The sequence below is a fragment of the Mizuhopecten yessoensis genome, unplaced genomic scaffold (assembly GCF_002113885.1).
Source record: "Mizuhopecten yessoensis strain PY_sf001 unplaced genomic scaffold, ASM211388v2 scaffold10403, whole genome shotgun sequence".
Taxonomy (NCBI): Eukaryota; Metazoa; Mollusca; class Bivalvia; order Pectinida; family Pectinidae; genus Mizuhopecten; species Mizuhopecten yessoensis.
Window position 1 is genome coordinate 205,801 of NW_018408529.1, and position 22,166 is coordinate 227,966.

General features: G+C 34.8%; 1 protein-coding gene across 3 annotated transcripts; it reads right to left on the reverse strand.

The window, feature by feature from the left end:
• Positions 1-552: 552 nt before the first annotated feature.
• Positions 553-18,428, reverse strand: LOC110460460 (high affinity copper uptake protein 1-like). Of its 3 annotated transcripts, none has more exons than XM_021513384.1 (5): positions 18,347-18,428; positions 12,029-12,271; positions 9,284-9,356; positions 8,740-8,839; positions 553-5,842 (listed from the first exon to the last, which is right to left on the reverse strand). In XM_021513384.1, exons 2-5 carry the CDS (start codon positions 12,251-12,253, stop codon positions 5,500-5,502), a joined length of 741 nt encoding a protein of 246 aa, XP_021369059.1. In that variant the 5' UTR covers positions 12,254-12,271; positions 18,347-18,428; the 3' UTR covers positions 553-5,499. The 3 variants fall into 3 exon arrangements, with proteins under 3 accessions (XP_021369059.1, XP_021369060.1, XP_021369061.1); XM_021513385.1 differs by having other exon boundaries at positions 12,029-12,291; positions 18,347-18,424; XM_021513386.1 differs by lacking the exon at positions 18,347-18,428 and adding an exon at positions 15,603-15,838.
• Positions 18,429-22,166: the final 3,738 nt, after the last annotated feature.

Sequence of the window (22,166 nt, forward strand, 5' to 3'; positions counted from 1 at the left end):
TACTGCTTGTAGCAAAGTGAGTGAACAAGAACAACAAATCCAGCTGTAATTAAATTTTATACATATTTTATTTTTTAGAATAATCCAATACGTCGATTCCCATCCCATCATTATCAGCTGTACAACATAAATTTATAAAAAACATAACAATAGTATTCAACAAACCCCTCTGGAGAAACAGAATGGCACATCCAAGAGGACGCATTCTATGCAAGATGTAATCATTGGACAAGAGGTTCACAAAGAAAATATACTTTACTGAGTATCCATTACTAAACCTATATAGATACACTCCTTCTTCATCTGCCACAGTTCATCAGGAGGTTTAATGGTAGTAGAATATAGCTTGTTATTAAGTATAGATCAGAACATCCTCAATATCCAGGGGTTACGCTCACTTTTGCTCTCTGCACCCCTGGAATATGTCATAGCAAAATCGAAGGCTCAGTGTGTACAACCTTTTGGGCGAGACAAGAAGACTAGTTTGATCTTTCGATGTACATCAAAAAAATCTTGCGGTCGTGTAACGGTAAAACTTACTGGCTTTTAATTTGGGCGTCGCTCCTCTGTAACCTTCAAAGGTCAAGAATCAGCCTAGTGATTGGTCAGGTCTTTTTACCTGACACCAATTGATTAGCTACATCATGTGCCTTCAAATTTACTATGACATATTCCAGGGGTGCAGAGAGCGAAAGTGAGTGTAACCCCTGGATATCGAGGATGAGATCAAAAGAGGTTGAATGAAAGAGCAGTGCTAAGTTACACATTACAGAAATAGCTGCCACAAGTCCACAACAAGAAATATACAAGATCTATTCTCTCCAAATAAGGCAGACTTTGAAAACAGTTCAAAATAAATGCATTTTTCAGACATGTATGATCATGAAAACACTAAGATATACATGTATGTATATACCAAATCACCGAATTAAGTTTCAAGGAGTTCAAATCACAAAGTTAGATTGAATATTTAAAGAGTGACAACACTTTGAAAAATTACCTTTCTCATTCTACAACGAGGTACAGGTGAAAAAACACTACACAAAATTCTAAAATGCTCAAAACCGAGGGTAAACCTGTGGAGATTCAACTTGATTTATGAATTGACTGTCAACTTTTAACCAGTTGAGTATGCACAATGAAATTTTTTTCATTCAAATGAGCTAGTATTCAATTGTTTACATACTGAAATATACAGTTGATTACCACTTAAACGGAAAATACTGCTTGGTATCAAATATCTAGCCGAATGCTCTGTAGTATTAGACTAACTAAACATAATTTGGAAATTTCTTGTTTTTTTAACACCATAGTAATCAAATCAATAAATCCTTCTCTTTTTGAGGCATTTTAAATAAACCTTAAACAAGATGATGATTTTTACAAGCATATAGTTAATCCCTGTTAACAGATTGAACAGACGCTATAATGTAAATCAAAAATTTATCCAAAAATAGTTATGATTGAATTTATTTGGGTTTAAGCGAAAGAAAATGTGTAATAAAGGATAAAAACATTATAACATACCTTATACTATAACCATATAACCCTTTTTGTAAAAACGTAACCCGACATAACGGTGAAAGACAATGTTTTCGGCAGGATGATAGCTTATTATTTGAGGACTTGATACTTACTGGCAGGCAATACTGTGTTACTGGAAGGGTGATAGTTACTCGAGGGACCTCAAAGGGCAGATAGTTAGGGGAGGGGGGCATTAGTTACTCCAGGGACCTCGAGGGGGCAGATAGTTACAGGGGGTGGCGGATGGCAGATAACTTGGAGGCAAACAAAATTATACTTTCTGGCAGGCATGCAGATCTAGTTATTGGTGGGAGGGACAGTCAATAGAGGGGTTGATAGTCCTGACTGGTACTTATAACAAATAACTGAAATTACCTGAAGCTACTGAAAGTGGCTTACAACAAGAACTAGTTGACCAGTATTCATAAAAAATGAATACACTTTATGTATACAAATAACTGACTACAATGAATATTTTTTATATACAAAAAGGTGACCAAGAAACAATGAATATACCCAGTATTCTTTAGGTATACAAAAATAATGATTGTTTGCATGTTATCAATATTTGTTTATTGCACAATATAACAGCATCATTAGCACTTTGCTATACTTCTGCACCATTCTCAGCACTAATCTGACTTACAGATCTATCCATGTTTCCTAAACCTGCTGGTATGCTGGCAAGTTTGACATAGTCCAAGTCTAGCTCATCATACAACTAACAGATATATTCATACATTTGGACATTTTGAGGTAAAAACTTCATTTTAAATATACATGTACCTGTGTATTTGAAATATGAATTGCACTGTCCTTATAGAAAGGTACACTATGTAAAATAACATTATTTTGACAATAACAATGCACTTCAATTACTTCAGTGAACCATGTCTAAAGAAAACCCAATGGTACACCAATAATCTTTTCATTTCAATGCTGTTCTTTAAAACAAAATGTTAGTACCGCAGTAAAAACACTAAACTAGGTTCTAAACTGAGACTAAGGGCAAGTTTGTTATGCATGCTTATTGAAACAAATGTTTTTAATTAAACATCACTTAATAATAATTAACTGCATGTACATTATTCTTAAAACATTCCTGATTTGTTTTATTGAAGACAACTAGAAATTTCAAAACACACTGTTACTATGAATACAGGCAGGTAAAGGCAAAACCTATCTGCACAACCCCCATAGGCCATTTGTATATACATCGCACCATAAGTAACACAAAAATATTTTGTCTTTATCGACGTAAAAACAGCATTTACAATCAACCTCACAAGTGGTAACTGACTGGACCGTAGTTTACACAAAACCTGCACACTCTGTGAAGTACATAGCATATAGAGTACATTGTCAATATCGACCATACAACTCAAAGATCAAAAGACATGTATTTTACTTATTTTATATTTTTTTGCCTAAATAAAGGCAATGACATTTTAGCTACATAATATCGAAGATGTGCAAATACTGAATTTGTCATTCTCACATAAAATTAAATGCATGTATAAAACTGGATACAGTCAAACATGTTTACAATCAACCCCAGGAACCTAAGAAATTAGTTAACTACAGCCCAAGGTTTGCCATCATGTTTGATGCTACATGCCAAGAGACACATATACAACTTTGTTATGAGCAAAATATCTTTGTTCCTGGTCAGTATGTTTAAAAATGCATGGTCCTATTAAATATGGTACTTAACTGTGTTTTGAGCACAATTTCATATTAAGCAAGTTCCAGGTAAATCATGTTTTACTGTATGTTACTAAATAAGGTAATGCATCACACATTATTCCATTCCCAATATATTAATTTCAATAACTTCACAATAAAGCATGGTTGCTGCTGGCACTTTAAAATGTTCAACCCAGAATTAACAACCAACTCTCAATAGCCTCACAAAAATATTTATACCGACATAAAATCAACAAATTACAGAAAGTCAACTAGATTTGTGTTCGGATATATTTGCTGTGTATCTTAACATTCAAGATTTGATCCTGCAATTATGGCAGAGCCATTAATACTTTATATGTATATAATGTTAACATGTTCCGTACTGTAAATATGTGAAGTAGATTTAACATCTAAAGTGGAATTTACTATGTGTAGCATATTGAAAAACGTGTGGCGTATTGAACATGTTTATTACACTAACATGCGTAGTACAATGATTATACGTATAAATGAATCAAGTTTGATGGTACAAATGTGTATCAAAGACATATTTTACACAAAAAATACTGTTATTGAGGGTACCAACAAGGTTTCATGATTGTACAGAACTTTTCTTGTCTGCGTTCTAAACTTCTTTGGCCCATGAACAAATAAAACATAGCAATAGCTAGCTTAACTCATTCACCCCTGAAATTTCATAATGAACTTTTCCAAGCTTTGAATTGGAAGAGTTTAAATGTGTCTACAGGGGTGAAAGAGTTAATACACTTCAGGCTTTTACATTGTCTCGCAAACATATATAATATATACTTTCCATTTTGTAGTTTTTGAAAACCGTAAACCACCTTTAAACGAAGAAAATCCATCAAAAATTCTTTTTTATAACAATTGACATTGTCTCACAAACATGTATATACTTTCCATTTTGTAGTTTTTGAAAACCGTAAACCACCCTTAAACAAAGAAAATCCATCAAAAAATCTTTTTTAGAACAATAGACAATCTTTCAATACATTCAGCATCACAGGAACAAACATAAAGGTGATATACTGCAGGCTGGAAAACCTTCACCTTGTTAAATTTTCGACCTTCACTGATCATGATATAATTGTTTTTTCAAGAAGTTTTTTTTTTGGCCCTTCACATGTCATTACTATGTATATGGTATGTTGTGTGCTTATTTTCACTATTGTGATAAATTCACCCTCATTACGGAGGATGAAAAAGGCGGAAGTTAACTGCAGTGAAAGTTTCCCAGTATACAGTATTGTGTAGCTAATAGTAACAACAAGATATAATCACAATGGCTGCATCAAACTCCGTTTTATATCATACTTAATCTGAGGTCACTGCATGTGAAAATTAAACAAATGACCAGAATGTTAGTTTTACATGTTATTTGTGAGCGGCAAATCTCAATTAGAAGGTACAAGTCATGTGTGTACCAAAACTCAGCTAGGACGGTGTCAGTTGACTAAATGGGTCGACCAATCAGTTGTTTCGTTATATACAGTAGTCGACCAATCAGTTGTTTCGTTATATACAGTAGTACAGTACAACACTTGACAAAATGCACTAAGGTGGGATTCAGGGATCTCACAAAATATGGTCCGTCAACAGTAACAGTTACAAAATACTAATGTAGTCTATTTCCAATCTCAATATGTAATACAATTATCACATCCCCAAAAATAAAGGTGGTATTTCTGCAGTATTATCAACACGTATAATACCATGTTAGCTTCAAAAATATATTTCTCTCAAACTTCATAGGTTACATTCCTATCTATACCAGGATAAAATGTAAAGCTGTCTTTACCTATATACTTATGTATCGAGGAAAAACAGCTCACACACGCTATTATTCTGAAAGTTTCACAATTGCCTAATCACTTTATGCAATGTAACCTGGGTGGCGTCATTATTTATAAGTATCACATGATGACGGTTTAGTCCAATAGGTTCACCATTACATATTATTACGTTAAGAAAGTGTGGGAGAAAAAGAAATCTATTACTCTTACATGTATGTGATGCAGACAGGGAAATCTCAACCGCTGGGATCAACTATTTAAAGATAAGCACTTGGAAAAGCCATGTGCTTAAGTTAAACATCTTGCTATCAGGTTGAGATTTCTGTCTACATCAAAACGGAGTGACAAATTCAATTACTCTTTCATAAAATTCTCTATGGTTTCCCTCAAGTTGTCCCAAAATCAACTTCAGATCTTGGTATGTTATTATAAACAATTCAATGTTGCCTCCTTAACGACCATGATATTAAAGTTAGATCTTCGTCTCTCTTGTGTTGCTAATGTCAAGATCAGGATGCGTCTCCATGCCTTCTCTCAGAGGCTCCAGTTCGGACTCGCGGAACTCATTGTGCCCGAGTTCCTGTTTAACAGGGGAGGTGTGGCACTCATGCTGACAGGGGGCCTCAATATCCAGACCACCTATCTGATTGTTCTTCCAGCCACACACGAAGAAGCCCCCTCCCAGGGCAATCAACATGGTGACGATCACCCATACATTGTACGTCATCACCGCCAGCATCAGAATGTAACTGCACACCATCTGGACCACGTACAGCAGTGTTTGTAGAAGGTGCTCACGGCTCCTTATCGAGTATCTGTAACGTACAACAACAACAACAACGTCACTCAAAAGCATACCAGGTAGACATTCACTTACGATTACTTCACGATAGCAAACTGAATCTAAACAATTTTCTGCAACTACATGAAATTATGAAAATTTATGTCTTGATTACTTACATGTAAGGCTTGAGGAAGCATATAGCTGTTTCATTAGGTGTGAAGTTGTTTAGAGTATAAATGCAGCCTATCACTAGACTACACAGACACTCAAATGAAAAGCCACATTTTATTTTTACCCTTGAATAAGAGTATTAAGAAAACAATTTAAATTTTGATATAATTGGCAGTACCTGCAGGTAAATAGAGATGAATTTCACAATGGAGGACTTTGTTATAAAAAATAATGGGTCAAAGTTACTGCAGGGAAAAATATACATTTTGTTAGTAAATGTGTCCTGTGTGTTTTGGTGTATCAAAGATTGTCAAATTTACAGCCAAAGTTAAATGCCAGTGTGACTACCTTGCACACTCAGTCTGATAGTAATTGTGTAGGGAAGTCAGAGTATGGAGGTGTAGGAGAGACGGGATACGCAGGTGTAGGAGAGACAGGATATGTAGATGTAGGAGAGACAGGATATGTAGGTGTAGGACAGACAGGATCAATAGGTATAGAAGAGACAGGATATGTAGGTATAGGAGAGACAGTATATATAAGTGTAGGAGAGACAGGATGTATAAGTGTAGGAGAGACAGAATATATAGGTGTAGGAGAGGCAGGATATATAGGTGAAGGAGAGACAGGGTATATAAGTGTAGGAGAGACGGGATACGCAGGTGTAGGAGAGACAGGATAAATAGGTTTAGGAGAGACAGGATATGTAGATGTAGAAGAGACAGGATATATAAGTGTAGGGGAGACAGGATATATAGGTGTGGGACAGACAGGATATGTAGGTGTAGGAGGGACAGAATATATAGGTATAGAAGAGACAGGATATGTAGGTATAGGAGAGACAGGATATATAAGTGAAGGAGAGACAGGTTAGATAAGTGTAGGAGAGACAGTATATATAGGCGAAGGAGAGACAGGATATATAAGAGTAGGAGGGACAGGATATATAGGTGTAGGAGAGACAGTATATAGAGGTGAAGGAGAGACAGGTTATATAGGTGTGGGAGAGACAGGATATGTAGGGGTAGGAGTGACAGAATATATAGGTATAGAAGAGACAGGGTATGTAGGTGTAGGACAGACAGGATCAATAGGTGTAGGAGAGACAGGTTATATAGGTGTGGGAGAGACAGGATATGTAGGGGTAGGAGTGACAGAATATATAGGTATAGAAGAGACAGGATATGTAGGTGCAGGAGAGACAGGATATATAGGTGTAGGAGAGACAGGATATATAAGTGTAGGAGAGACAGTATATATAGGTGTAGGATTGACAGCAGTATATGTAGGTTTTACATGTAAGTGCAACTGAGTACCAGGGTATGTTACTGTAGTAGGGACTGAATATGTAGGTTGTGAAGGAGCAGTAGTATATGTGTATGTGACCTGATTTGTTCGTAGGTGTCTGCTAGAAGGTGAGTTGTGTCACTTGTCTCGGACTCAGCAGGTCTGTAATGGCAAAGTACTGCTGATATTAGTGTGTGTGGTCAACTGTCACAACACGTAAGATATACAAAGGATAGGAACATTTTAGAGTGTGTAATTTTGGGATGATTTTATGTATCTATAGGTCGTGCAATGACATAAAGAAGTATGATATGGAGTATGTTGGAGAGTAAATGCAAATACATTCATCTGTAAATTCTACACTTCTAAATAAATGTCTGGTAACTTTCAAATCATATACTCTCCTTTCCTCATCTTCAATTTAGGGATCATGAGAATTCTTTCCTGCCTCATGTATCAAGTGGAGGAACCATTTCATTGTCTTCTGCACAATTACTTTCTGTCAAAATGGTAGAATCTCAAAGGACAATATATTTGCATTAATGTCTCTCGATTATGAAATCACTGTACTGTTCTGTGATATTAATGATACTGTATGAAAAGCCAGGAGGGAAAGGAATCAGAATACAGGATGAAGTTTTTGTCAGTGATGTATCTTGTACCGTGCATAACTAAACAAATAAAATTGGATAAAGTGTATTGTGTGAAAAGGATAAAGTATACCACGTTAACAAGATCAAGTATACCATGTTAACGAGATAAAGTATACCACGTTAACGAGATAAAGTATACCACGTTAACGAGATAAAGTATACTACGTTAACAAGATAAAGTATACTATGTTAACAAGATAAAGTATATCATGTTAACAAGATAAAGTATACCACATTAACAAGATAAAGTATACTACGTTAACAAGATAAAGTATACCACGTTAACGAGATAAAGTATACCACGTTAACGAGATAAAATATACCACATTAACCAAATAAAGTATACTACGTTAACAAGATAATGTATACCACGTTAATGAGATAAAGTATACCATGTTAACAAGATAAAGTATACCACATTAACGAGATAAAATATACCACATTAACAAGATAAAGTATACTATGTTAACAAGATAAAGTATACCATGTTAACAAGATAAAGTATACCATGTTAACAAGATAAAGTATATCATGTTAACAAGATAAAGTATACTACGTTAACGAGATAAAGTATACCACATTAACAAGATAAAGTATACTACGTTAACAAGATAAAGTATACCACATTAACGAGATAAAGTATACCACGTTAACGAGATAAAATATACCACGTTAATGAGATAAAATATACCACATGAACGAAATAAAGTATACTACGTTAACAATTATGATTAAGTATATTATTTTCCTGAGAATTATTTCACGATCTCAACATGTGAATCCCAATGACAGTCCAATAAAAACTTTGACGACATACTCAGCCACTGTGACGTCTCTGTGGATGTACTGACGTAGGTACTTGACAGCCTCATAAAGGATTCCAATGACGATCGTCATCAGGATCAGACAGAAGACTCCTGTAAAATGATTCTTTATTTATTTGATAATTATACTTTTACCGATGCAAGACAAAAGGTGCTTCTTTAATTCAATTAAGAATCTTTATATATATATACATTACATAAGTAACAACAGTGTATCAAGAGCAATGTTAATCCATAGCCCCTCCGGATCCCCTCCTCTCACCTCTCCCAATTTTTTTTTATTATTCATTTGACAATTACACATTATTATCCTCAAGTAAGAAGAAAGGTGCTATGTTTATGGAAATAAGAAATCTTGATGAACATTACGTATGTAACAACAGAATATCAATCAATAGCCTCCCCCTCCATCCCCCCCCCCCTTTATTGCTGTCAAAGATCGGCAGTTTTACTGGCTATGAACTATGTCTCCAGTAAAACTCGACTTGTGACAGTAAACCTACCCAATGCCCCCTGTGAAAACTTTTAGTGACCTACCAGTTTTTGAGTCCAATGTAAATGATTCAAACAGCACAGTTCCACCCCAGTTGAAGTTGAAAAACATTGGGTGCTGTAAAACAAAGAGATCATCTCGTTAGTAATACCGAAAAATCTTAACTGGCAGTCTAATTCCTAATGAGCTCAGAGTGCTATGTCATACTCTGTCTTCAGTGAATTAAGAAGAAAGCAGCAGATCTCTAAAGCAGGTGTCCACTTTAGCAGTTCAAAATGATGCCCACACAAAATAAATAGAATGTTTTCCATCTGAATACTTTATATGTATGATGATAACATTTGCTCCTCTTCTAAATCTTGGACTATAAAACAGTAAGTAAAACTATACCAAGCTCTCATGTCTTCAAATTTGAAATGGACAACCAAAATATTGTGATATTTGGACCATAAATGACCACTGACTGTAACCTGATTTTGCCATTTCGCAAATATAATCCATATGCATAGACATATATATATAATATCTACTATATTTTTGTGTCAGGCTAGTATTATATTTACTAGCCCTATGTGTCAGGCGAGTATAATATCAACTAGCTTTGGGTGCCAGGCTAATACACTATAATTCTACTAGCCCTGGGTGTCTGGCTAATATATAATATCTACTAGCCTTGGGTGTTAGGCTAGTATAATATCTACTAGCCTTGGGTATCAAGCTAGTATAATATCTAATAGCCCAGTATGTTAGGCTAGTATAATATCTAATAGCCCAGTGTGTCAGGCTAGTATAATATCGACTAGCCTTGGGTATCAGGCAAGTATAATATCTACTATCCATTTGTGTCAGGCTAATATAATATCTACTAGCCCTGGGTATCAGGCTAATTAGTAATATAATATCTACTAGCCTTGGGTGTCATGTTAGTATAATAACTAATAGCCCTGTGTGTCAGGCTAGTATAATATCTACTAGTCCTGTGTGTCAGGCTAGTATAATATCTACTAGTTCTGGGTGTCAGGCTAATATAATATCTAATAGCCCCGGGTGTCTGGTTAATATAATATCTACTAGCCCTGGGTATCAGGCTAATTAGTAATATAATATCTGCTAGCCTTGGGTGTCATGTTAGTATAATATCTAATAGCCCTGTGTGTCAGGCTAGTATAATATCTACTAGTCCTGTGTGTCAGGCTAGTATAATATCTACTAGTCCTGGGTATCTGGCTAATATAATATCAACTAGCCCTGGGTGTCAGGCTTATATAATATCAATTAGCCCTGGGTGTCTGGCTAATATAATATCTACTAGCCCTGGGTATCAGGCTAATATAATATCAACTAGCCCTGGGTGTCGGGCTAATATAATATCAACTAGCCCTGGGTGTCAGGCTAATATAATATCAATTAGCCCTGGGTGTCAGGCTGATATACTATCTATTAGCCCTGGGTGTCTGTTTTTAATAATATCTACTAGCCCTGGGTGTCAGGCTTATATAATATCAACTAGTCCTGGGTGTCAGGCTTATATAATATCAACTAGTCCTGTGTGTCAGGCTAATATAATATCAACTAGCCCTGGGTGTCAGGCTAATATAATATCTATTAGCCCTGGGTATCAGGCTAATATAATATCAACTAGCCCTGGGTGTCAGGCTAATATAATATCAACTAGCCCTGGGTGTCAGGCTTTTATAATATCTACTAGCCCTTTGTGTCTGGCTAATATTATTAGTTACACAGTTTGTTAGTGAACTAATACGGAAATATATTGGGTCTAAAAGAAACTTGTATCGGGTGAGGCGAAGCCGAGCCCAATACAAGTTTCTTTTAGACCCAATATGTTTCCGTATTAGATCACTAACAAACTGTGTAACAAATTTATCCCGTTGAAGGCCCTTTGGATAAAAAAACTGCAAAATAATACAAAATTTATTCATCGGCTGTCGTCTGCACAAAACCGCTTGGTCGCCATCTTGTTACAAGTTGACTCTTATGGGCAAAGAACAATAACTCTTTCGTACTCACCTAATGTGAGATTCTACTGACCTAATATGAAAATATACTGGATATCATGTGACGTCGTTTTAACCAATAGGACTACAGGATTTTTGCCAGAGGCGGGATAAAATATCAACTAGCCCTAGGTGTCAGACTTATATAATATCAATTAGCCCTGGGTGTCTGGTTAATATAATATCAACTAGCCCTGGGTGTCCGGCTAATATAATATCTATTAGCCCTGGGTTTCAGGCTAGTATAATATCTACTAGCGCTGGGTGTCAGGCTAGTACAATATCTTCTAGCCCTGGGTGTCAGGCTTATGTACTATCTTCTAGTCCTGGGTATCTGGCTAATATCATATCTACTAGCCCTGGGTGTCAGGATAATATAATATCAACTAGCCCTGGGCGTCAGGCTAATATAATATCAACTAGCCCTAGGTGTCTGGCTAATACAATATCAACTAGCCCTGGGTGTCAGGCTAGTATAATATCTACTAGCCCTGGGTGTCAGGCTAGTACAATATCTACTAGCCCTGGGTGTCAGGCTTATATACTATCTACTAGCCCTGGGTGTCAGGATAATATAATATCAACTAGCCCTGGGTGTCAGGCTTATGTAATATCTTCTAGTCCTGGGTATCTGGCTAATATCATATCTACTAGCCCTGCGTGTCAGGCTAGTATAATATCTACTAGCCCTGGGTGTCAGGCTTATATACTATCTACTAGCCAGGTGTGTGTCTTTCCTCCAAATCATTAAAAATATGATGTAAACATACTTACATGATCAATTTCATGGTGCTGTGCATTTTCGTGGCCAGCATGCAAAAAGTGGTTATGATCTGTTTGATGAACAATACTGTGCTCATGGTGGTCAGCTGGTGTGGTGGTCATGTCATGACCATGGTGATGGTGTTGGTGGTGATTGTGGTCCATAATGATAACTATACCGATGGTCAATACACAAAGTGTCAACAGTACACGTGGTCCATAGTAACGCAGTCTCATCTACAGGTACTCATCATCCTAAACAACACAAACAGTCCCTACAACATTAATAACAGTTTATAGTAACTATATACAGGTACACATCCTATAACACAAACAACAGTCTCTGCAACATAAACAACAGTTTATAGTAACTATATACAGGTACATATCCTTTAACACAAACAGTCTCTACAACATAAACAACAGTTAATAGTAACTATATACAGGTACACATCCTATAACACAAACAACAGTCTCTGCAACATAAACAACAGTTTATAGTAACTATATACAGGTACATATCCTTTAACACAAACAGTCTCTACAACATAAACAACAGTTAATAGTAACTATATACAGGTACACATCCTATAACACAAACAACAGTCTCTACAACATAAACAACAGTTTATAGTAACGATATACAGGTACATATCCTATAACACAAACAACAGTCTCTACAACATAACAGTTTATAGTCACTATATACAGGTACACATCCTATAACAAAAACAACAGTCTCTACAACATAAACGACAGTTTATAGTCACTATATACAGGTACACATCCTATAACACAAACAACAATATCTACAACATAAACGACAGTTTATAGTAACGATATACAGGTACACATCCTATAACACCAACAACAGTCTCTACAACATAAACAGCGGTTAATAGTAACTATATACAGGTACACATCCTATTACACAAACAACAATATCTACAACATAAACAACAGTTTATAGTCACTATATACATCCCATAACACAAACAACAGTCTCTACAACATAAACGACAGTTTATAGTAACTATATACAGGAACACATCCTACAACACAAACAACAATATCTATATACAGGTACACATCCTATTACACAAACAACAATATCTACAACATAAACAACAGTTTATAGTAACTGTATACAGGTACACATCCTACAACACAAACAACAATAACTACAACATAAATAACAGTTTATAGTAACGATATACAGGTACACATCCCATAACACAAACAACAGTCTCTACAACATAAACAACAGTTTATAGTAATGATATACAGGTACACATCCTACAACACAAACAGCAATCTCTACAACATAAACAACAGTTTATAGTCACTATATACAGGTACACATCCTACAACACAAACAACACTCTCTACAACATAAACAACAGTTTATAGTCACTATATACATCCCATAACACAAACAACAGTCTCTACAACATAAACAACAGTTTATAGTAACTGTATACAGGTACACATCCTACAACACAAACAACACTCTCTACAACATAAACAACAGTTTATAGTCACTATATACAGGTACACATCCTACAACACAAACAGCAATCTCTACAACATAAACAACAGTTTATAGTAATGATATACAGGTACACATCCTACAACACAAACAACAATCTCTACAACATAAACGACAGTTTATAGTAACTATATACAGGTACACATCCTATTACACAAACAACAATATCTACAACATAAACAACAGTTTATAGTAACGATATACAGGTACATATCCTATAACACAAACAACAATATCTACAACATACACGACAGTTTATAGTAACGATATACAGGTACACATCCTACAACACAAACAACAATCTCTACAACATAAACAACAGTTTATAGTCACTATATACATCCCATAACACAAACAACAGTCTCTACAACATAAACAACAGTTTATAGTAACTATATACAGGTACACATCCTACAACACAAACAACAATATCTACAACATAAACAACAGTTTATAGTCACTATATACAGGTACACATCCTACAACACAAACAACAATAACTACAACATAAATAACAGTTTATAGTAACGATATACAGGTACACATCCTATAACACAAACAACAATATCTACAACATAAATAACAGTTTATACTAACTATATACAGGTACACATCCTACAACACAAACAACAGTCTCTGCAACATAAACAACAGTTTATAGTAACTGTATACAGGAACACATCCTACAACACAAACAACAATATCTACAACATAAACAACAGTTTATAGTCACTATATACAGGTACACATCCTACAACACAAACAAGAATCTCTACAACATAAACAACAGTTTATAGTAATGATATACAGGTACACATCCTACAACACAAACAACAATCTCTACAACATAAACGACAGTTTATAGTAACGATATACAGGTACACATCCTACAACAGGTACATATCCTATAACACAAACAACAGTCTCTACAACATAAACGACAGTTTATAGTAACTATATACAGGTACACATCCCATAACACAAACAACAGTCTCTACAACATAAACAACAGTTTATAGTAACTGTAGACAGGTACACATCCTACAACACAAACAACAGTCTCTGCAACATAAACAACAGTTTATAGTAACTGTATACAGGTACACATCCTACAACACAAACAACAGTCTCACAACATAAACAACAGTTTATAGTAACGATATACAGGGACACATCCTACAACACAAACAACAATATCTACAACATAAATAACAGTTTATACTAACTATATACAGGTACACATCCTACAACACAAACAACAGTCTCACAACATAAACAACAGTTTATAGTAACGATATACAGGGACACATCCTACAACACAAACAACAATATCTACAACATAAATAACAGTTTATACTAACTATATACAGGTACACATCCTACAACACAAACAAGAATCTCTACAACATAAACAACAGTTTATAGTAACTGTATACAGGTACACATCCTACAACACAAACAACAGTCTCTACAACATAAAAAACAGTTTATAGTAACTGTATACAGGTACACATCCTACAACACAAACAACAATATCTACAACATAAACAACAGTTTATAGTAACTGTATACAGGTACACATCCTACAACACAAACAACAATCTCTACAACATAAACAACAGTTTATAGTAACGATATACAGGTACACATCCTATAACACAAACAACAATCTCTACAACATAAACAACAGTTTATAGTAACGATATACAGGTACACATCCTATAACACAAACAACAATCTCTACAACATAAACAACAGTTTATAGTAACTATATACAGGTACACATCCTATAACACAAACAACAATCTCTACAACATAAACGACAGTTTATAGTAACGATATACAGGTACACATCCTATTACACAAACAACAGTCCCTGCAACATTAATGACAGCTCATAGTTACTATATAGTTGATAGCTACTCATACCGCAAATGTTGTTACAGTGTTGGACCAATGATTCTAGGAATGATGGATATATAAATTGTTGTAGGTAGCTAACAAAGAAAATGAATACATTTCGTCGTACGGACTTACCATGAAGTTTGTACCCACGAAATGGGGTTAAAGCTCCTAACCACGAAAGAAAGTACACACGAACAGCTCAATCAAGGTTTGAATTGAAAGCAATCAACAATCCAAAGCAAATCTCTACAGGAACACAAACAGCACACAAGTCATACACAGATAAAGGTACTCCACAACAATTGTTTATAGTCAATTCATATACACAAAATGAACCAACAATTTATACCAAATAGAAGTCCAATACTGACCATGCATGCATTTATAATATAGCCATGAGCAGGGTCATGTTCGCCTCGAGTCTGACAACCCACAAACAGCATACACAGGTGTAATATGAATACCGGCCGGTATATATTCATTTACATGAATTTTTATTTAAGTGTTTTTCACATGTCTGCTCTACTTAAATTACCATCATAATCACCTCAAAATATGTGTGCTGTACCTGTTTACAGTGAATAAAGTCTAGATCGATCTGATTGTCTGTAACTCAGTTAACTCATTCACCATTGGAATTTCATAATGAACTATTCCAACCTTTAAATTTGAGGAGTTCAAATGTGTCTTCAGGGGTAAATGAGTTAAATATTCTAACACATTATATGACAAACCAGGCCAGAGGATCACGAAAAAACCCTGTTTGAATATTTTAACACATTTAATCCTTGTGAATGAATTTGAAACCATGAAAATGCTATTTAGCTTTACCTCATCTATTTGAACAAACTCTATACCCAAACGTGCTACAGACCAAACCATTACATATTTGTCAACTTATTAAAATTTCCATGAGGGAGATTGTGCGTGCTCAGAATAAAAAGCATACCGTAAATAAAAAATGTGAATGTACACCATAGGGAGAAACAACATTTGTAAATTACATCTTTTGAGCTGTTCTTGAAGATGAAATCATCAGAACTTAGAAAACAGGAATAGTTTTGCAAATTCACTGGTTGAAAATTAAAGGTTCGACTATGATATTACGTAATCATCATTAAACATGTCAAAACATTACATTTAGTGCATTGTTTGCGTTTAAAGTAGAACTTTGGTACTTACGCGGTATCACAAATTTCAATATTATTGAAAAATGCTAAGTAGTTTTTAATTCAAACACTACCTCTCCTAAATTTTGTTTTGGATATAACTCATTAACTGTAGTCTTTCTGGGCCAAGGAACCATCATTGATCAGTACCTCATTTGCCTAGCGGTTTTTAGAACCACTATTCCAGCTGGAGGTTTCATTTAAAGTCTCAGACTATCGGTCTACCCTTAAATGTCTGGCATTGATGTGAGGCCCAGGCTACATGCATTAAATTTCGGCAATTTCGCTGAGATGTTACTTTCAGGAAACATCAGACGAGACTTAAGTTAAAATAACATAGGGCTAGCAAATAATCTATATACTATTAGAAAACTAGATTTATGGACTGCCACTCAAACATAATGTGGTTTATAATAATGTTTTTGGGAAAGTAGGCAGGAGGTGTCTTAAAAAATACTAATTCTCTGAAGTGTTATAATGTTACAAATATATTTATAAACAATTCTCACCACGAGCCACGCCAAATATTCTGATAGGATATCTGACTTGGCTAAAGTATAGATCTTCTTCACATTTCCTGTTCTTCTACTTCTACCAGTTAATCGACCTACTTCATCATATTGAAGATCATGTCGATGTTTGGGTTGTATTTATGTACAGGGAAAGAGAGTGAGAATAGAGCTAATTTTGTAGAGAGGACAGATGACTTTTAAAGGTTTCCAAAGTTTCAGATGAGAGGTGGGAGGTTGTTACCAGGTCGGGGAAAACCACTAACTTGCATATAATACGCAAACTCGCCTATTATACGTCAATAGGGGTATGGATTTGTTACTAAAAATAGCCAAAACCACTTTAATCTTAACTTTTTCAAATTGTTTGTCCAAGTCGCATTAATTAAGTCATGAAACATATTGTCGTAAATTAATGTGATTTTTAATAATATCTTGCAAAAGTTACTGTTAAAGCGATTTGTGTTATTTTAAGTAACAAATCCATACTCCAACTGGCGTATAGTAGGCGAGTTTGCGTATTATACGCAAGTTGTGGTTTTCCCCAACCTCACGGGTTACAGTCTGGGATAGTTCTGGGGAAAAAAGAGTATTTGCGGCAGTCTGTTCTACAATGTGGAGTGAGATAGGAGAAAGAGTGAGAGTGTCGTGTCTGTCGCAACTGTTTTGTCAGGTATGTTTCTTTTGTAATTGCTACAGTATTAGAAATGATTTTAAATATCATGGTTAGGCGGGCATCCTTACGCCTATCCGTGAGCGAGGCTGGGCCAGTTCAGGTCGTCGAGCATGTCACTAACATTGGAAGTGTTATGGTATCTGTTAGCGACATGTTGACATGTCATCAGCTGGTCATTGCATTTGTTAATTGCTGACAGTGATCTGCTGTCACCGTCTTACGCCTACACTTATTATATTTGGACTACTGCAGTAAAAATACAAATATCATGTTCTACTAGATATATATAGTTTCAAACATGAAGCCTCAATGTGTTACTACTGTATCAAGACCTAAGCATAAAGTCGCTGTACGTTTTTCATTACTGTCGGTGTCGGTAAGCAGTAAGTCTGAGTCTCTGACTCTTGTGTCAGAAACTGTATTTACGGAAAATATAACAGGCTATTTTGGCATCCTGTTTGGGTAACTTGTAACCGCATCATCACAGTACATGTGTATATGGATGTCTGTCATCTTACTTACCTGTAACAGTCTCTCATGTATGATGTATCGGTGACACGTAAACACTGCTTCTCGTGGAGTTTACTCGGCGTTCGGAATAAAATACGAGTATTCCGAATGTCTGTCAACCGGAAGCGCGTCAGTTGATGCACAGGGGTTCGTTACAAATGTCTGAAATATCTCGTCACAGCACACATAAACACACATGTTTATGTGTGCTGTGACCCATATCAGTATAGCATTATATGTGTAATTCAAGTGTAACGAACCACTGTCGTTCCTGCGAATGCATAACGGCATTTGTTTAATTATCGGCATGCAACATGGGACATGAGAATTTGTTAGAGAACGTTAACGCACGGACTAAGATAACCTAATACCGTGGTTAACGTAAGGAGGCACAGTAAGCTTACCCAAATCGTATTACTTTTTGGACAAATTCTTTTAAATCAATAAATGTGTCAACAGATCAGTTATAACAATGACGTAAGCTTAGAAAAGATAACCATGCACCATGCATTTTTTAGTCTACAGATGATTAGTTTTTAAGTTCAAATAGCACCAGAAACGTAATTCAAACTCAAAAGTCAGTGTTTTGTTTATGTCTTTAGAAAATGGTGCGTGCGACGACTATGCATTATGTTTTGGACTATAGGAATAAATTAACCCTATAGAAATAGTTGTTTCATATAAATTCCAAAGTTCATTATAAAACGTTAATATGGTGACAAAACTTAAATGTCAATTAAAATCGTGGCAGGATTCCAGTGTTTTTGATAATTTATCCGATATTATGTTTGGGTCTTTGTGTGAAAAAAATATAGCACTATCATCTGCATATAGTAGGAGTTTGCACTCAGAGTCGACACTTATCTGCATGTCATTAACATACGTTAAAAATAAAAGTGGGCCTAGTATACTACCCTGGGGTACCCCACAGTTTACCTCTTCAGTGTTGGAATTTGTTTTGTTAACATGAACAAGTTGTTTTCTTTGCATGAGATATGATTTAAACCATGCAATAGACTCAATACCCATACATTTAAGTTTTTCACAAAGAATATCATGGTCAACTGTATCGAATGCTTTTTGTAAATCTAAAAGTACCATGCCTGTAAAAAGACCTTTAGCTGTCTGGGATTTAATAAAGTCTGCAAGATGGATGAGGCAAGAATCAGTTGAATGAGATGTTCTAAATCCCGATTGGTGTTCATATACTAAGTTATTCGAAATAAGGTATGTTTCCAGTTGTTTGTATACTGCCTTCTCAAGTATTTTCGATACAATGCAGAGAATACTGACTGGTCGATATTTTTCAGCCTTTAATCTGTCACATTTTTTGAATAGAGGTTTTACTTTTGCCATTTTCATTCCTTCAGGGACTTTACCCTCAGATATAGATGTATTTATCAGAAAAGTAATTGGAAGTTTTAATATTGATGCTGCATCTTTAAGAAAGGGAGCGGGAATGCCATCTAGGCCTGTACTTTTAGCAGTTTTAAAATTACAAAGTTCTTTATACACAAATGATTCACTAATATGTTTCAAATGAAACTTGACTTTACTGGGTTTTCTCTTTGAATAAAAGCATCTAAATACATAAGAAGTAGTATTGTAAATTCCCTTACAGCTTGGCAGTCTTTCCACAAGTTTAGCAGCAATAGTTGTAAAATATAAGTTAAAATAATTGGCAATAGAAAATCCATCATGGCAATTTTTGTTGTTTATGTTAAAGTACGACTTTGGCATAATATTTTGTATCATTTTCATAGCCAAGTTTTTTTTAAATTTTACCATAGATTTTTAGAGTTGTTCTTATTTTCAGATATTTGTTCATTAAAATAATCAACCTTGGCTTTTTTACAATTCCTTTGAACTAAGTTTCTGTAATAGCAGAAAGTTTTGTAATCTACAGTTTTACCTGATCTATGTTATTTTGTTTGACCTCTTGTTACACACTTTGTGTGTCAGAGCGCAATAAAAATCTTGAATCTTGGGTCTTATATTCTCAGGTAGATATCATATTGAAAAGAAAAATATGTGTCAGGGGTTGGTTACACTTACCTAGTAACCATCTTAAAATCTGCCAGTGAAGTAAAGTTGTAATTGTGTGATTAAAACTTCAGATTCCCTGTGAAACTTAATTCATTTGATTTTTTATTAATAAATCGATCAACTCATTTCGCGTTATTACGTGTTTATTTCACATTATTACGTGAATTTCTCAATTTTACGACCTTTACTTTCGCGTTACTGTGTGATTTCTCGCATTACAACGTGATTTTTTCGCGTTATTACGCGTTTGTTTGCGCAATATAGTGTTTTTTCGCGTTATTTCGACTTTCCTGAGTTTTTTAAAATTGTATAAATGTGAACCTAATAGGCTTTCGTAGTATATATAATACATATATATATATATATNACAGATGTATGGTATAATTTTTTTCCTAAAATTTGCCAATGAAACAATCAATTACAAAAATGGATATAAAAGGTATATATTACATAAATGACCTCGCTATCGTACATGGAAACTTTAACATTTTTGGGGAATTTAATTATCTTAATACACTTTACAATAAAAATATAAAGGGGATTTAAAAGTTATTAAAACTTAAGTCAGAAAAAAAAGATGAATAGAGAAACAAATATCCATTTATACCATTCTTCTGGACAACATTTTGCATTTAGAATGGGATGTAGGGATATATATATATATCCGTCTGAACAGGGACAGTATATTATACGTCCCTGGCCTGAAGAAGCCCTAGAAGGCAGAAAGGCCTAGCAGTAGATATGATATATGGATACTTATTATTTCATTCTATACATATATATGTATAGTCAGAAGTATCGCCTTGATATGTAGAATCACGGAACTAGATTATCTAAGTCCGTGGTAGAATTTATATAAAAATTTACACATTAAAAGTACAGAGAAATGGAACGCTGTTTACAACTTCATAAGTGAAGTTAGATGGAAAGATACATATAAAACACTTTTTTTTTAATCATTAGAGACCAAAAATTAAAACTTAATGTACAATATCGAATCAAACAAAGAATTTTCGGAACAAACAAAAGCTAATATAAAATTTGACGGGTTTAAAAAAAAAGTCAAATTTTTTCGTAATTCAAATGTGGAACGCATTAAACACCTTTTTTTGTATGTGTCCGTAAACAAAATGTTATGGCAGGACGGAGCTCTTTTTTTTAAAAAGTTTTTTTTTTAAAATTAATTTTAACTAGTGGTGACTACTTTTCATAGATATCAAAGTCGAACTAAACCCATAACACATGTAAAATTACTCTGAAGGCCTAGCTTAGTTTAGGTCCAAATATAGCTGTAACAAATTCTCATGTCCCTGTGATTGGACTTACACCGTGATATATGTATTGCTCCATCCACGGTTAGACGATTTACAGGAACGGGCAGGAACGGGCAGAAATGGGCAGAAACGGGCAGGAACGGGCAGAAACGGACAGAAACGGGCAGGAACGGGCTGCAATCTATTAATTATTATATACATTAATGAATATATATATTAGATACATTTAAGTATCATTATCGGGTATAAGATCTATTTGATAAAAGGATTGCAATTACATGATCGGGGCAGAATCGGACTAAATTATATATATACATTTATGACGATATTACTTATGATACCTACATTTATAGTATCATATATTTTTTTATCGGGTATAAGATATATTTGATAAAAGAATTGCAAGGAATTAAGAGTATTGTATTGATATGGATCGGGCAGGAACGGGCGACGATTTACAGGAACGGACAGAAACGGGCGACGATTTACAGGAACGGACAGAAACGGGGGAG

Coding starts and splice junctions, on each gene's coding strand:
- LOC110460460 (XM_021513384.1), bottom strand. CDS start 12,253: ATGAGACTGCGTTACTATGGACCACGTGTACTGTTGACACTTTGTGTA. Junction 9,357..12,028: donor AGCACCATGAAATTGATCAT/GTAAGTATGTTT, acceptor TTTGTTTTACAG/CACCCAATGTTTTTCAACTT. Junction 5,843..8,739: donor AGAGACGTCACAGTGGCTGA/GTATGTCGTCAA, acceptor TGTACGTTACAG/ATACTCGATAAGGAGCCGTG.